Source organism: Rhagoletis zephyria, unplaced genomic scaffold (assembly GCF_001687245.7).
Source record: "Rhagoletis zephyria isolate East Lansing unplaced genomic scaffold, Rhagoletis_zephyria_1.1 Rzeph_scaffold_00674, whole genome shotgun sequence".
Lineage (NCBI taxonomy): Eukaryota > Metazoa > Arthropoda > Insecta > Diptera > Tephritidae > Rhagoletis > Rhagoletis zephyria.
Window position 1 is genome coordinate 53,366 of NW_016157758.1, and position 18,607 is coordinate 71,972.

Genomic DNA, 18,607 nt, shown 5'->3' on the forward strand with positions numbered 1-18,607 from the left:
ACGTGAGTGATAAATATTTTCTCATCACTTTAAAACTCGGGGCTATGAAAATATGTGAGGAGTTTATAGTGAAGAAACCATGATAAAAATATAGTAAGGTAGAACCGCTGAGAGTTACTTTTAAAATTCTTGACGTTTCCAAACATTTTAAATTTTTAAATTTACTCACAAACTCACACACACATTTTCATTTTCAATCTCAAGCAACAACAATTTCGAACAATTTCTATTTCTTATTTTCAATTTTATATGATTTTAAAATGCTGGCAAACTTCAAAAAAAAAATCATGGCAGACAAAATGAGAGAACGGTTCTACCTTGCTATGTTTTTATCATGGAAGAAACTGTAAAAAACGTTTGCGCTCTGAGTTTTTGAAATTGGAGTGCTCTTAAAAAATATAACTCCCGGAGCTAGAGCATATTTTTTATGGCTTTACGAATTCCGTTTAAGAAGGTCAGCGACTGTTCGTAAAAACTTGCGTATTCCATCGTTAGATCTAATCTTCACATTTTTTGGCGAGTTATGGGAATATGGTAGAAATGTAGCAGCAGGGGGTCCACCGGAACCAGTCAAATTTTGTAAGTGGTCTACGAGTGGTCTGTTCTAGAGCAAAAAAAAGTATGTTATTTCGGTCAAAAGGAAAAAATGTAAAAGGTATGCATATCGAGTTTTGCAAAAAAAAGATCTGGGATACCCTAATGTACATATGTACATATACATATGTATATATATATGAACGTATGCACATTATAAACAATTTCCACATGCTGGAAAACATTTAATTTACGTGCATACATAAGTGTGTATGTATGTGTGTATGCAAAATATATTTATCGGAAATGGAGATTCGCGCATATAAATAGCTCGGCGAACTTCAAGAGAGTAGCAATAAAGCATTCGAAGTCATTTAGTGCAAATCAAGTAGAATTCCAGTTTCCTGTTTGCATTTTTTATATTTACAAACAAACACTTCAAAATGGCCAAACTCGTCCTGATTGGTGCATTTTGTATATTGAACGCCGCAGTCTCCAAAGCGGCCTTCAACAAAGAGGAGGCAATCAAGAATTTCATGACCAATGTGGAGGAATGTCGAGGAGAAGTTGGTGCCGCTGCGTGTGAGTGTGGAGTTTTACTAAAACCAAACATTGATATTGATTAGCTATCCCAATTATTTATCTACATAAAATATCCCACAGCTGATATAGAGGATTTGATAAAAAAAGCTCCTGCCGCCAGCAAAGAAGGAAAATGCCTGCGTTCTTGTATGATGAAGAAATATGGCGTGGTATGTGCCTTCGTATTTACCAACTTTTGTGACTGTTATTCTTATATGTATGAATAATAAAATTTGATTATAATTAAACTTAGATGGACGATGGTGGTAAGTTTGTGAAATCTGTCGCCTTGGAACATGCCTCGACGTTCACAGACGGCGATGCGGAAAAAATGAAGACAGCCAACGAAATTACAGACGCTTGTGCAGGCATCGCGGTACCCGATGATCATTGTGAAGCTGCAGAGATTTACGGCAAATGTTTCATGGAGCAAGCAAAAGCTCATGGTTTAGATAAATTTGAATTTTGAGAAACCGCCTGTCAGAACTAAAAACAACAAGTTTTAAGTTACTTGTAATTAGTTGACCGACTTTAACTGCTATTTAAATCGTAAATTTGTTCTGCTTTTTTATTTTGATTTGTTAGTTCATTAAAGCAATTGAATGTATATATGAATATATGTATGTTCATACATATAAACGAATGTTTTTAATTAATATTTTTGATCCTTACTGTGGTTCTTAGACTTTAAAAATTTACTTATTTTACAAAAGTGGCAACATTTATAACAAATGAAAAGAGCACATATGAAAACTTTAATTTCATGAATAATCTGCGTCTTTGACTCTTACTTTAGAAAAGTTCTATGTGAGTCAATTAAAAATTGCAGTTACATGGTTATTATTTCACTCAAGATAAAACAATTCAGCGTAAGCTTTGAGGCTTTATTTAAATTCGGGCTAGTGCCATTATTAGTGATTGTGGTTGCAAATTAAGAAATAATGTAAACCGGGTTCAAACAATTTTTGTATAAGCTCAATAAAAATACCCTACAAAAATATTAAGCGGAAAATTCTATTGGAATTCACATGAAACTAAAATTCGATGATTAACCCTCAACTGCCTTATTTTTCTATCTTCAAAAAATAATGTAAGACGAATAGCCTTATTACCTATCTCGAACGATAGGCCGCAAAGGTGTAAAGCTAACATGTACCTTTAATAGATTTGTGTGTTTAATTTGTCATCTCCTCTTTTTGCTAACAGTAGAAGGCGCAAAAGTCAGAAAATTTCTGAGGTACAACTTTTGAACGGAAAAGCAACATTTACTGTGTTACAAAACAAAAATTGTTAAAAATTCATTTTTTAGTTTATTACTTTGAAACTTAATAGTTTTATTTACTATTACACGTACAAAAATCAGAAATGATTTTTGGTAAATATTTTGTATGGAAAAGTTGTTTGTGCCATCGGGAACTTTTGATATATTTTTATTGGAATTCCCAAAATTGCTAAAGTTCGGTAGAGTGAAATAAAAAAACTTTAAGAACACATTTTGAAATGCTTTAATAGAATCTGTGAAGAAGTTTTAGATTTCCCTGCCGAAAATATAAAAATTATATGCATTTTTTAAGCCATATTTCATAAGTTGCAGAAAAATTAAAAAAAATAATTTAAGGTATTAAAGTTTTCTTTTTAATACCATAAAAAATGAATCTAGTTTTGATGTATGTAGTGTATAATTTTTATAACGTATCGACCAGAAATAACAGAAAAAAATGGAAGTAATAATATTTTTTTTTTTGGCGGAATCCCTAAAATTTTATAAAGTTTTGACAAAATTAAACAAAATATATGTATATGAAAAATAGGTTATTTTTAAATTTAATTAAAATGTTAATTTAAATATTTTTTTAAGACATCTAACAATTGGTAAAAAAACTAAATTTTCTGCCGGAAAATGGAAATTTAGTATTTGTTTAAAACATCTTATTTTTTTTAATTTTATAAAGACAAAAAATATTAACTAACATATAAAATTCTCGTATCACAAAACAAAAAAAGAATTCAAAATGCAATAACAGGAATTAATAGAAGTCTTATTGACGGTCTTGGCATAATATTAAGAGTTTTATCCTGTGGAATCCCGGTTAATGTTACAAAGTTTAAGGAGCTGCAAAATATTACAAGAAACTCATATCTCTTTATATAAATACGCCACAAGAAAATTTTGCAATCCCTTTTTTCAAGGCAAGGCTTATCTCTGGAACCGCCTATGCTCACGTCCTGAAATTTGACACAACTATTTATGATATCAATAACATACTTACGATGAAGTGTGGTAGATTTGGGAAAGGGGGGCGTGGCACCCCTTTTTCTTTTCCTTTTTTCTCGAATTTTTTATAAAAACATAGTTCATACTACAACAAAAACATAAAAATTTATCTAAACTTCGTGCAAAACTCAGGAAAATACATTAAATTTGCCTACAAGTTGACACTGCCAGTTTGAAATAGGTAAAAATCGTGTTGATTTTTGGCAGTTTCTTCAAAACAAAAAAATGTCGAACATACTTTGTGTACTCATTTTGTTTAAGCAGCCACGGCTTGAATTCTTTGTTTAAAATGAATTCGTAACTAAAATTTTTGACTTAATTGTCGATTAAATAGCATATGTAAAATATACATATGTATATGAATGTATGTACACTAGGCTGGGCCAATGTTTATTTTAATAATAATAATTCTAGGAGAGAGTATAGAAGAAACCATGGCTCGGAAATTAGTTTCGAGCCAGCGCATTATTAAATAAAAAAATTACCTTTCAACAATATTATTTTTTTAACCTTTTCTTAAAACTTTTGCATATAAAATGTCTGTATTTAAATTTCTTACATTTCGTTTTTTGTATAAACCATTTTTAAAAAGCAAATCGTTACCCAAAGGTGAAAATGTGCCAAGTCCATTTTGTGAAGTTGTTCACGAGAGACGAAAAATCGATATAGTTTCGCATTATCTGTCATTCTGCATCAAAAACTAAGTTTTTAATAAAGTGGACTTGGCACCTTTTCACCTTTAGGTAGAGAAATACATCTGTTTTGTTAATTTTTAACTTAAAAGTTTAACAAACATTGAAAAGAAACGGTTTTTGTATTTTACCAACAAAAACTTGATAGGAAGGCGTCTAGGACTTACCGTTGATTTTTGCCAATTTTTTTACTAACAGTGCCTCTTCCATAACAAAAATGACTTTTTTTCAATAAAAAATTATAAAAATCGACGGTAAATCTTAGCTATTGCACTTTATTTTAATAAAATTTAATGCATGGATTTCAATGCAGTTTTCACCGATGTATTGCTAGAGGTCTAACTTAAAATATAGGATGAAAAAATTAGAGAGTTTCCACCTGTTTGAAAATTGGAGTTTAAGTAAATTGATAAAAAAAGTGAATATTGCAATACTGGCGTCAAAAGAAAGAGGCTTAAGAAGGTTTACAGTCAAAAATATTTTTTTAGAGTTGCCACCTGTTTGAAAATTGGAGTTTAAGTAAATTGATAAAAAAAGTGAATATTGCAATACTGGCGTCAAAAGAAAGAGGCTTAAGAAGGTTTACAGTCAAAAATATTTTTTTAGAGTTGCCACCTGTTTGAAAAATTATATTGTATTAAATTGATAAAATAAATGAAATCTATATCTAAATAAATAAAATTGTAACTGGTCGATGTCTGTACCTTATCGATATTAAAGAAAAATGAATATGGTGGGTTGTTATTAAAGCTACAGAAGCCAAATAAACAATTTTTAGAATTTTTGGATCTCTGTCTGTCTGTATATTTGTACGCGCATCAGTCGAAAACATGGAATTGAATGCAGTTTTCACCGATGCATCGCTAGAGATCTAGCTTCCAATATAGAAGAAAAAATTAGAGAGTTGCCACCTGTGGTTAAAATTTCAGTTTAGATCAATAGATACGGTAAAGTGAATACTGCAATATGGCTGTCATAAGAAAGAAATTTACAAAGGCTTATGCTGAAAATATTTTTGTGTAAGATTACCACCTATTTGAAAACTTTAATTTAATTTAATTGATAGCATAAATTAAATATTGCAATATTGGTATCAAACTAAAGAGGCTAGGAAATTTTAATGCTGAAAATATTTTTAGGGGATTTGCCAACTGATTGAAAAATTGTATTCATTAAAATTTTTAAAATAAATGAAATATTGCAATACGAATATTAAACTAAAGAGGATTAGGAAGCTTACTTTTGAAAATATTCCTGAAGCGGGTTGCCACTTATTTGAAAACTTTAATTCAGTTAAATTTATAATATAACCTAAATGTTGCCATATGGTCGATATACGAGAGTATTTGAGAATAATAAAATTGCAACAGGGCGATATGTATATATATACGAAATTAATAAGGGGTTTATTAGATCAACAGAAGCCAAATTTAAAATTTTTATAATTTTGGTCTGTTTGTCTGTATGTTTGTAAGCGCATCACGCAAAAGCTAATGTATGGAATTAAATGCAGTTTTCACTGATGTACATATTGCTAGAGCTCTAATTGAAAATATAGAATCCATTTTTTTTTAGTTTATCGTCGATCATAATTCCTAGGTATTTGAACGTATTAACTTTTTCCAGTGCGTTGTCGTTTATATTTAGAGTTAGCAACGGACCGTTCTCAAAATTTCGCCTTGATATAACCACAGACTTAATTTTATTGACATTCAATTAAGTGTGTTCAAGCATAACCAATCGCACTTTTTTGGAACTTCTGTGTGGAAGGTTTTTCGCTGAAAAAATTAAAACTTTTCGTTTTTGCTGCCAAAAAATTAAGAAATCTGAGACGTCACGCTTTACAATTTCATACTGTTCTCTTTACAAAGTATTTCACTAACTAAACGGCTGCACCGACTTGGTTCATATTTGGCAACACTTTGAAAATAAATATTCTGACCAAAAATTTATTCGGTATGTAGCTCGGGATATTCCTAAAATTCTTTTATACAGACTAAAACGTAAAAAACCAGTATATCTCTAAAACCAATTACGCTGGGGAACTGAAACTTAGCACTGATGCATATATTGCAAATGAATTAGGAAAGGGGGCGTGGCTCCTTCCTTCCATACAAACTGAACTTTTCATATAGCTTATCTCTGGAACTGCTTACGCTAACGTCCTGAAATTTGACACAGATACATATGTTATCAATACCGTACTTATGCGAACAGTTGTAATTATTGGAAAGGCTGGATCGATATACATTTACGTAAACGCGCAAGTATCATTCGATCGGGAACCATTTTCTCCTAGATTTCTAAATCCCATTGAACTATTGTAACTTTGTCTTTAATTTTTGTAAGGTAAAATTTATGTGAAAATTTTGAACAATTTTCTTAAATTTTTGACAAAGAATGGAGCTATAGACTGTCCTACATACCTATTTGCATAAAAAGATAGCCGTTTTCGTTGTTCGGAATAAACCCAAAAACCACTGAATAGAGTTCCGTCAGATTGGCAGATGNTTTTTAGTTAGGTAAAATTTATGTGAAAATTTTGAAGAATTTTTTTAAAGTTTTCACAAAGAATGGAGCTTTGCTTTTACGAGTTTCGCTATAGACTGTCCTATCTACATACCTATTTGCATAAAATGATAGCCGTTTTCGTTGTTCGGAATAAACTCAAAAACCACTGAATAGAGTGCCGTCAGATTGTCGGAGGTTATCTTACATACATATATGGTCCGATTACATGCTACTAGAAAACTCGCTAGGTGGTGCTGGAGTGGAGTTATTTATAAAAATCGTATTTAGTAACCGATTTCGTTCAAATTTTTAATGTGAGCTATGTACCTGTATGATGGAAAATTCTTTTGATAAAAATTTACCCGATCAGTGCCGCTGGAGTCAAGGTTGAAATTCATAACACGTATTCATTTTATGGTAAGCAATGGTTTTGCAGAAAATGAACCCAATGGATGGCGCTGCAGCCGAAATGTATAGAAACCCCGTGTGGTTGGTCTGCTTTGGCCCTATGTTTAAGTAATACAAATTTAGTTTTCAGATGTCTAAATGAAGGATGGGGTTAAGTTTATCTGACGCCCTCATGCACGATCATGCGGTCTTGCATCTACCCAGAAATCAGTTCATAAATTTTACCACGAATTGTAAAAGTGGCGAATTAACCGCATTTTATATCAGCCGCCGCTATCTTTCCAAATTCTAACGACATTCATACTTTTGTTGTACATATATTCTTATTGGTACCCCTGTACTTCCTCTCTCATAACGAATTGAAGTCAATCCAACAATAATAATAAATCCAGCAGACAAAAATGTAAATTACGGCATATGTTACAGTTTTGCACTTATATATTTTTAATAACTTTTTGACAATTTTCTTTGCTTTTTTTAGTTCCTGGATGCAATTTGGAATAACTTACGTGTATCTCTGTAAAAATAGTGGAGGTATAGCTTCCCATATATCCTTGGTTTACTTTCACAGCTAATGTACTCCACTGGACGGACTGCATACTTAGTAAGCTGCGCTTTTAGTTGATTTCGCAAATTTTCGACGAGATTCATATCCGCGGATGTGCAGTGTGTTTTGGGTGATTTTTCAGCAGAAACTCTAATTTTTCGACTACATCTTGCAAATTTTGTTGAAATATGAACAGATACTGTTCCTTACGCATAATGCGTACTAACCGACCAAAAACATTTTCGAAATACAACCCCAAACTATTTTTGACCGACCACTGTGATTCAAAGTTTGCCTTGCATGATGCGCTTAGGCTTAATTTGGGTATTTGATCCAATACCATGCCCGGCCATCTGATTGAAAGCGATTAATTAAGTCTTGTCAGACCAACAAACCTTCAATTAAATCTTAAAAATGTTGCTTTTTATTGCATTCTGTAAGACCTAACATATCCCAATAGGCAACGGTCCGGTTTTCGTGCGATCCAGCAAAATGCTACCATTCTCTCAGATGTATTTTGATCAAAATGGTTTTGTCTTCTTTTATTATGCCTATGCGTTCAATTTGACAATTCTTCACCTAGCTGTCTACTAATTTGCATTCAATTTTAATACCTTAAGCGCTTCTGTAATACTGGCTGCAGCGCTACTTGCTACTAAGTTCACAAGATATCGGACCGTAATATTTTTTGGCAGACTTCCTTTGTCCTTAGTAACACTTTAGGGTATATTTTTTCTCAGTCTTAACATTTTCATGTGGAGAACTCCACAATTTTTTGCCACTTTTCCTACGGTCACGCATTTCCGCAGTAAATATATTATTTACATTTATGTTTCCTGATTAACCATATTAGGTTTGTTCCACAAGCTACTTGCAGAAAAACTCGAGCTAAGTTCAAACTGTCAGCGTATATCAAATAAACTCTTAAATTTACTCGTGAAACGCGTATGTGTAACTCGAAGTGACTTCGAGTAGCTTGTGGAACAAACCTATTATATACTGGTAATCGATTCTTGAATAAATTACAATACAGAAAAAAGTCATCTGACTTCCAACTAAGTAAAAGATAACTATAAAATGCAAAACTGTAACATTTGCCTTAATTTACATTTTTGCCTGCAGGTTTTATTATTGTTGTTGGATTGACTTTAAATCTTTATGAGAGAGGGAGTAGGGGTGTACCAATAAGAATATACAAGAAAAGTGTGAAAGTCGTTACAACTTGGAAAGAAGTGTTACACCATGTTACAGTTTTTCTCGTCACTGTATGTGTGTATGTATGTATATATGTATATGGATGTACATATTTAGGTACGTACAAAATATGCTGCGATATTAATTTACATTATATACATTTATACATATTTCGCCTCACCTGCGGAATCAGGTTTTGGTTCCCTTTTGTCCCTGCTAGCACCCTAAGGCACGGTGCACATTAGAGCGATACGATATGCGATGCGATGCGATATGAAATGCGCGCAGTGCACATTAGAACGGATCGATACGCGATGCGACACGCGATACCATTTTGTGATAGCTACACAAACTTTTGTGCCCTCATAAGCTTGTAAATGAGTTGCTTCTAAACTGAGTTTAGACCTTTCGAATGGGTCTATGTTTATATCTCTAAAATTTTAAAAAAATTTAAGAGAAAAGTATGTTTAATTCCGAGTAAAAATGATGTTTATTTTTACAAAGTCGGCTAAAAATTAAATGAGATATTAAAATTTTCATGACAAATTATTTTAGAATATTGTGTTCACTACAAGGAGAAATCAGTGAAAGCTGAATTAAAAAAAAAGGTTAAGCAAAAATTTCTTAAGTAAAAATGAAAATGATTTTTTAATGTAAAAATCACTATATATCAAATTTTAATATTGCATCAATTCAGAAGTAGTATAGTTGCTTTATAAAATAGTGCGTGAAAACTTTGCCAAATTTGAAAAAATACGAAAAAATTAACACAGAAAGTACACACAGATACTTAAGTTTTCTAAATGTGTACACATATATCATTGGAAAGGTCTAAGCTCAGTTTATAGTCAACTGAGTTACAAGCTTATAAGTGTGGAAAGCCGGTTTTTTAACAGTAAATCAAGATTGTGTGAGTGTTTGACAAAAATTTCGTATCTCGATTCTTACTTCACTCGGGTAAACCTACCTGTAAAATAACATGACTTACCAGGTATTTTTACTTCATTATTTTTTGTAGCATTGTGTAATAGAGCACACAAATTTGTACTTTCTCTCTTTAATTTAAAAACTCCTTAAATATAATAAAATAACACTCAAGAAAAAAACATATAAAAATATAACGAATAATCAAAAATAATTACCTACATACATACATAATTTTTTAGTAGTTGTTATTATATCTGATTTCTTCTTGTAATGATAAATGAGATGATTGTTTCTTAATTGTTTCTAATTACACTGATTACTAATTATTTGAATATTTGGAACAAAATAGTTAATCATTAACATTTAAACAAACACCAAATCTTTTTTGCTATTCAAAATCAAAAATAAAGAGGTTTAAAATGATTTAATTCTTTAAATTTCTTTTCAAAGATGTGAAAACAAAGACAAATAAACCATCACAAAAAATATTCTTTTGTGCATTTACCTGTGTCCTTGACCTCAGACGCTATATTTCTCCACGCGAAACTAGTCATGTCTGTTGTACAGTCGTTTTTTTATAGTTTCATAAACATGGGTTTTTTTATTAATTCGACTAAAAAAAATTGAGGAAGATGCTTCCGCCTGTGAAATGGTCATGCTTATTGCAAAAATATACCGCGCAATACTAATCTAACCTCGTTCAGAAAACCGTGTCGCACGTGCGATACGCATGCAATATTATATCGCAGCTGTGTCGCTGTCGTGCAAGTATGTACTCAGCATGCCTATGCGCATTCATATCGTATCGCGTATNCTGGTAATCGATTCTTGAATAAATTACAATACAGAAAAAAGTCATCTGACTTCCAACTAAGTAAAAGATAACTATAAAATGCAAAACTGTAACATTTGCCTTAATTTACATTTTTGCCTGCAGGTTTTATTATTGTTGTTGGATTGACTTTAAATCTTTATGAGAGAGGGAGTAGGGGTGTACCAATAAGAATATACAAGAAAAGTGTGAAAGTCGTTACAACTTGGAAAGAAGTGTTACACCATGTTACAGTTTTTCTCGTCACTGTATGTGTGTATGTATGTATATATGTATATGGATGTACATATTTAGGTACGTACAAAATATGCTGCGATATTAATTTACATTATATACATTTATACATATTTCGCCTCACCTGCGGAATCAGGTTTTGGTTCCCTTTTGTCCCTGCTAGCACCCTAAGGCACGGTGCACATTAGAGCGATACGATATGCGATGCGATGCGATATGAAATGCGCGCAGTGCACATTAGAACGGATCGATACGCGATGCGACACGCGATACCATTTTGTGATAGCTACACAAACTTTTGTGCCCTCATAAGCTTGTAAATGAGTTGCTTCTAAACTGAGTTTAGACCTTTCGAATGGGTCTATGTTTATATCTCTAAAATTTTAAAAAAATTTAAGAGAAAAGTATGTTTAATTCCGAGTAAAAATGATGTTTATTTTTACAAAGTCGGCTAAAAATTAAATGAGATATTAAAATTTTCATGACAAATTATTTTAGAATATTGTGTTCACTACAAGGAGAAATCAGTGAAAGCTGAATTAAAAAAAAAGGTTAAGCAAAAATTTCTTAAGTAAAAATGAAAATGATTTTTTAATGTAAAAATCACTATATATCAAATTTTAATATTGCATCAATTCAGAAGTAGTATAGTTGCTTTATAAAATAGTGCGTGAAAACTTTGCCAAATTTGAAAAAATACGAAAAAATTAACACAGAAAGTACACACAGATACTTAAGTTTTCTAAATGTGTACACATATATCATTGGAAAGGTCTAAGCTCAGTTTATAGTCAACTGAGTTACAAGCTTATAAGTGTGGAAAGCCGGTTTTTTAACAGTAAATCAAGATTGTGTGAGTGTTTGACAAAAATTTCGTATCTCGATTCTTACTTCACTCGGGTAAACCTACCTGTAAAATAACATGACTTACCAGGTATTTTTACTTCATTATTTTTTGTAGCATTGTGTAATAGAGCACACAAATTTGTACTTTCTCTCTTTAATTTAAAAACTCCTTAAATATAATAAAATAACACTCAAGAAAAAAACATATAAAAATATAACGAATAATCAAAAATAATTACCTACATACATACATAATTTTTTAGTAGTTGTTATTATATCTGATTTCTTCTTGTAATGATAAATGAGATGATTGTTTCTTAATTGTTTCTAATTACACTGATTACTAATTATTTGAATATTTGGAACAAAATAGTTAATCATTAACATTTAAACAAACACCAAATCTTTTTTGCTATTCAAAATCAAAAATAAAGAGGTTTAAAATGATTTAATTCTTTAAATTTCTTTTCAAAGATGTGAAAACAAAGACAAATAAACCATCACAAAAAATATTCTTTTGTGCATTTACCTGTGTCCTTGACCTCAGACGCTATATTTCTCCACGCGAAACTAGTCATGTCTGTTGTACAGTCGTTTTTTTATAGTTTCATAAACATGGGTTTTTTTATTAATTCGACTAAAAAAAATTGAGGAAGATGCTTCCGCCTGTGAAATGGTCATGCTTATTGCAAAAATATACCGCGCAATACTAATCTAACCTCGTTCAGAAAACCGTGTCGCACGTGCGATACGCATGCAATATTATATCGCAGCTGTGTCGCTGTCGTGCAAGTATGTACTCAGCATGCCTATGCGCATTCATATCGTATCGCGTATCGTATCGCATATCGCATCGCATATCGTATGGCTCTAATGTGCACCGTGCCTAACTGGTTTTATACATGCACGTGTTTCCAAAAGGATGATGATCATGTATGTCCATATATTTGAATAAAACAAACATACTTAGAAAATATCAACCAATACTTCCCATATACCAAACGAAAGGAAACATTTTTGATTTTTTACTAAAGAAATTAAAAACAAAATCATTCGAGCGGGGTTCGAGCATTTTGGTAATAAAAAAAAATTGCTAATTTTTTCAACATTTTTTTGCCTGAAAATGCTCCATTTTTGTCGAATTTACATAAAATTTGTACACAATAATATATCTATTGCTCCAAAGAATCTATATCCCGAAAATGAAAGTTATATCTGCAAATCATAAGTTGCTAGAGCACTTTAAAGGCTCAAAACTTACCCCAAAAAAAACCAATATTTACCGTCGTTTCTACAACAGAAACCGAATTGGTTACTTACAAAAATTAATCTGAAATCTTATTTTCTCAATTTGGGACAAAGTGCCAAAATGGCACTTTTGAAAAATAGTAATATTTCAATATATTTTTGTGAAATCCTGTGCTTGTACTTCTTTTTCTCAAATAAAGTTTTCAAATTTCTATAGTGTATACAACTGCTTTATATTATTTTGGCTTATGACTTTTGTTTTAGGAATGTGTTTCTAATTTTAATGCTAACAGGTCTATTCTGCTCTGGTAATAAAAAGTTTGTAACCGGTAAATAAAGTTCCTGTCAATTTTTAAACCCTTTTCGCATTCTGTGTATTCTTGTAACCGGTAAATTTTGTTACCATCTCATAAGCTGGTAACAAAGTATTGCCCCGTGAAATATGCAATGCCAGAATTTACACAATTCTTCAAAGCTGAATTGCTGAATATTTTACCAACGTTCCTAGAATCGCGGTGACAAGAACTGGTAACATTTTTTGGTAATAAAATTTTCCGGTTACAAAATCTTCGGTAACGTGTAGAATAGACCTGTAAATGGGAGCAATGGGAATTTGCCACTTTTATTTTTCTATTTGGCATATTTTGGCACTTTTTATCCTCAATATGGCACTTCATAACTAAGGATAGTGGGCAGCCCTGAGCTGAGTACCGAAATTTACTGAAGTGTGTGTGTGTACGTCCTCAAATTTTTCTCTTTTAAAATTTGCTCTTCATATTTTGTTATTATTTAATTAAAGTTAAAAAAGCATTAAAAGTTTAGGAACTGAATTTTCTGCACAATTCGCAATTATTCCCGAACAATTTTTTGGCAAAACTTGGCAATTTATTTCAACCGAAATTTTAGTTTTTCCAGCCCATGGGCGGGCGATCTGTATCAACAACTACATATCGATGGCTGAGTGCAAAATCGACCTATCTTGGCAACCAGTTCGAAAACGCTCTATCTCATAAAACTTTTCAAGAACGCCCTACTTCAGAATTTGACTGAAGAACGCCCTATTTCAGAACTTTATTAAAAAACACCCTCTCTCAAAATTTGGTTGAAGATCGCCCTATCTCAAACGAAAATACATTGAAAATGTGCTGAGATAGGGCGCTTTTGAACCGGCAGCTGAGATAGGGTGTTTTTCAATAAAATTCTGAAATAGGGCGTTGTTGAAAAATTTTCTGACATAAGGCGTTTTCGAACTGGCTGCCGAGATAGGTCGATCTTCCACTCAGCCATCGATATGTAGATTAGAACGTGAAAAAGGTTGCCACCTGAAAAACTATATTTTTTTCAATTATTTAAATGAATTGCTGCATAAGAGGTTTCAATCGAAATGGTTCTTAAAAGGCTTAATTTCTAAACTACACGTTTGAAAAATCAAATTCAACTTGTAGTAAGAGAACCCGGTAATTGATATAGTTATCACACGAAAAGGTCTAAGGAGATTGTAGTTTGAAAATATTTTGAAGAAGGGTACCACATGTTTATAAATTAAAATCAATTCAAATTATTTAATATGTTAAATGAATTTGTACAATATGCTTATCAATCGAAATGGTTTTGAAAAGGCTTAATTTTTAAACTACATGTAGGAGGGATACCACGTGTTTAAAAATCTAATTTAATATGCATTAGGGGTATTAAGGGAATCGGAGTATGTAAATAGCAATATGTATGTGAGACGAAAGAGGCTTAAGAAGGTTGTAGTTTGAAAATATTTTAAAGAGGGCTGGACTTGTTTTTAAAAATAGAGTTTAATTAATTCAAACATACAAATCGTCGTTTAAAGTACAGCACCGCGTATCAAGATAATGCAAAACCGCGTATGCGCGGTTTAATAAATTATTTTGTAGAGTGTAAAAACATTCATATTTCAAAATTGTTCTTTCTTTTATAAAGCAATCGCATTTTTGGCTAGTATATTTCAGGACGAATTGATAAGGCTTGAGCCAAGAGCTTCGCTGAGCAAATCCAATTGTTGGCAAAAAATGTCAGTTACGCGATTTTGCACAACGACGATACGCGGCTTTGTACTTTAAACGACGATATGTAAGTTTTATCAAATGTTAAAATATGGGCATCAAACAAACTAGTATTAAGAGATTTTTAATTTGAAGATTTAAAACATCTTTTAGGTGTTTGAAGAGGTTCGCCACATGTTTGAAAATTAAATTAAATTCAAATTATTTAAGTCAATCGAAATGATTTTGTAAAGGGCTTATTCCACGGTAATCGATACCGAATGAAACGAAAATGAACTTAGGAATTTAAGTGTATTATTTCGAGTAAGTAAGAGTAAATAAATCTATCTTGCAAGACTGAAAGCCAAAATTTCGAAACTCACCATTTACCAACTCATATGAGTGGTTAATTTTCTTCAATATTGACAAGACTGATTTTCGTAGCAAGCAGTTCACTCTTTGATGCGAAAATGCGAAAGGCAAAAATTAGCGTTTTTTTTTGTTGCTTTGCTGTGCGTTTGTGCGAAACGACGCCATAACAGTGTTATATGTTTGTTGTAAAAAATTGCCGATTTTCGCACTTTCGCTCAAACGCACACAGTTTCACAACAAAGAGTGAACTCTAGTATTGTCTCTTTTTTCATTGTTTAAACGGCCAATGGAGAGAACAATTCGTCAGCTTTGTAACAGTGTAGTTTCCAAGCTTTTCGAGCATACTACTAAATATTTTATTATATATTGAAACAAAGCATATTTTAATGTAACGACCGTCATAAAATACACAAAATAGTTATTTTTTGAAGGAAAACACATCTTGGACAGTGTAAAAAGCTTACGAAAGTAGCGCTATGACACAGGCGAATATGTGCCAATTGCTTTTAAGTATTTATATGCTTTTATTTTCGAAAAAAAAAAACCAATTATGTTGGTCACGCCCGTCACATGTCACACCCGTCACAATTTAAAGTTTGACAAGTTTTAATAAATTCGGCTAGGGACTCAAGGCGAAGGTGGTGTTTCTAGAACAGCTGCTATAATTCGCCTCGGTGCACTTATGTCAAAACTCCTTATGAGTGAATGCGAAAGTAAGAGTGTTGGAATTTTCTTTCCGTCTTCCTCCTTGAGCGAAGAATAGCTGAAATTTGACATTTGTGTACCGAAAGCGAAAACAAAATACATGTTAGTTTTTGTTCTTGTACTACCGGTACCACCTTATATGAATTCACCTAGTAGGGACAGCTACAGATACTTATCTGCTAATCTGAAATGTATCATATATCTTTTTGTGATCACCGATGATAAAGCTAATCATAAAGATATGTTACTCCAGCGACGGGAAAACTTAAGCTATGCTGTCACGGATAAAAGGAAACCGTCACTTCACTTGTTAGGGCAAAAACAGTATCTCATACCGTTTGACAGGTAACAGCCTCATTAAAAGTGTCGTACTATTTAAAAAATAAAGTAACTTTACAATGACTCAGACAGACAGAGGATATGAAGAGTACGATCAAGGATTGTTCCGTCTTTTGGTGGCAGAATCTTTTATGAGTTCGTAAAATCTATTTTTTGAGAAATAAAGTTAGTTTAGTTGTCTAATAATGTGTATGTGTGTATTCATGCACAACTTGTCACACACATCACAAAGTCAAGTCATACCCGTCACAGTTGAATTTGGAACATATAAGTTGCGTTCCCTAACTCGCAAGAGTTTGCAAGAATTTACAGAAATGTACCAGAAAGCGTTCCCGTACTCGATTCTCTGGCTTCTTTTGCGTTTTTACAGTTTTACAGGTTTAACCAGAAAAGTTGGGGAACGCAACTATAATCTATAATTTCCAATAGAGGTAAGCATTTTTGGCGTAAATGTTGAAAATGTTTATTTAACTATACAACGAACTATTTTAAACCGTAAGGAGAAGACATAATTAGCAGAAAAACTTTGATACAAGTAAGTAGTAGCTAATTTGGCTTGCGTACTCGCCACACCCGTCACAGTGACTAAAACTCATATAACTAGTTTGGATTAAATTGTTTAGAAAATACTCATTTTTAAGAATTTTATATTATGGTTTAGGAATTAAGCCTTAAAATGTTAGTTGAAATCTCACACCCGTCACCGTGGAATGAGCCAAAGGCTTCATTTCCAAACTAAATGTTGCCGCCTCTTTAAAAAGTCCAAGTCAACTTGAATTATGGAAATTAGGTAATATTATCATTATTACCCAATATAGGTGTCAAACAAACGAGATTCAAGAAGGTGTTTGTTTAAAAAATCTTAAAGAGGGTTAATAAAGAGGAACAATTTTAAATCTCTCTTGTTTTTGACTTCGTGTAAATATCTAGAGTTTTATTGAAATAAATACCGTAATACACAGAAGTTTCATACACTCAGCAAAGCTGGTGAGGGCAAACAAGTATTGTATATAATAAGTCATTTTAATGATGAGTTTAAATTTGTGCTATGCACGTCAATAATTATCATCAATTTTCTTAACTCCAATTATTTCGATAAAAATCTTAATTAGCCGACGTGCTTCATCGGCGACTGTGATGTCATTAACGTCCCACGTTTTACTTTCATGCTACATATGTATGTACATAAATATCTCGTTGCAAAAATATATATGCTAATTAAATAAGAAAACTGTTAAGTCATGTTATAAATTAGTTAAACTAATTCAAACGGTTACAGTACTTCGAGCATATAAACACCGTCAGAAAAGCATCCGATGCGATACTTATAAACGGATCTATGTGCATTACGGGGGATGTAGTGGTGTATGGAGGGGTTTCTTCCTCGGTAACGTGAGTAACCCATGTGCGAGATAGAGTAATGGACCCATGGGGGCCTTGAGCCACGGCAGAAGGAAAGGAAGCCTTGGCGATTCCACTACGACGTTTTCGTATTCTGCAGTATTTGTCCACTACGAGTCAGGGACGGTAATCAGTATGAGTAAAATAATTTAATTCAGCGTTTAATCATTATTTTAATCATTTTTTGCCCAACAGAAATTGTAATTTTATTTTTATTATTCGGTAAAAAATAATTTTGTTTATTTAATTTTTTCGCTCAATGATAACACTATGCGACAGTCAAAATCGGGATGGGATGAAACCAACGGGAAATGTTATATCGGTCAAAAACAAGTTATACGTGGCCCGGCGTTTCGCTGGGTCACGTCTAGGAATCGAGATATATCGATTTGAAGTTAGTATCTATCATATAGGGGATATTGTCGCCTTTGGTGGTCTTTTTTTTTGACATAACTCGAGAACCACTAGTCCGATTTTGCTCAAACAAACAAATTTAAAAAAAATTAAGAATTACAATTCCTTTAATCTGTTCATATAACGTTTTTCTATATAATCAACAGTTTTGCCGGTAAAAATAAATGTATGAAGAAAAAAAATATTTTTTGCCTAAAATATTAAATTTTTTGATTTATTGATTTTTGATTTTTAATAATTTTTTTGGCTGACGGTGTTGTGCATTTTCTTCCATATAAAATATGCTCGAGAATTTCGTTTGTATGGGAGAAAATGCCTGGCACCATCAGGACAGAAATTATTAGAAATCAACATTATTTTCTTACGTCTTGAAATCTGAACTTTATACCATGTTCCCACCGGAGCTAACCACGTAGTTATGGCTATTGAGTTGTATATGCCGATAACCCACTTGATTTAGCGTAGTTTCGCCGTATAAAAATGACAGCACTTAACCATTTCACTGAGATGGTTAAAAGCTAACCAACTCGAAAC

The 18,607-nt window shown here is 32.3% G+C and overlaps 1 protein-coding gene across 1 annotated transcript; it reads left to right on the forward strand.

The window, feature by feature from the left end:
• Positions 1-820: 820 nt before the first annotated feature.
• On the forward strand, positions 821-1,755 carry LOC108360996 (general odorant-binding protein 28a-like). Its single transcript, XM_017613519.1, has 3 exons — positions 821-1,116; positions 1,198-1,286; positions 1,370-1,755. Exons 1-3 carry the CDS (start codon positions 978-980, stop codon positions 1,583-1,585), a joined length of 444 nt encoding a protein of 147 aa, XP_017469008.1. The 5' UTR covers positions 821-977; the 3' UTR covers positions 1,586-1,755.
• The last annotated feature ends 16,852 nt before the right edge of the window (positions 1,756-18,607 follow it).

Excerpts from the sequence above, each read along its gene's own strand:
- LOC108360996 (XM_017613519.1), top strand. The coding sequence starts at position 978 with ATGGCCAAACTCGTCCTGATTGGTGCATTTTGTATATTGAACGCCGCA. Across the intron at positions 1,117-1,197 it reads AGAAGTTGGTGCCGCTGCGT|CTGATATAGAGGATTTGATA; the intron begins GTGAGTGTGGAG and ends AATATCCCACAG. Across the intron at positions 1,287-1,369 it reads TGATGAAGAAATATGGCGTG|ATGGACGATGGTGGTAAGTT; the intron begins GTATGTGCCTTC and ends AATTAAACTTAG.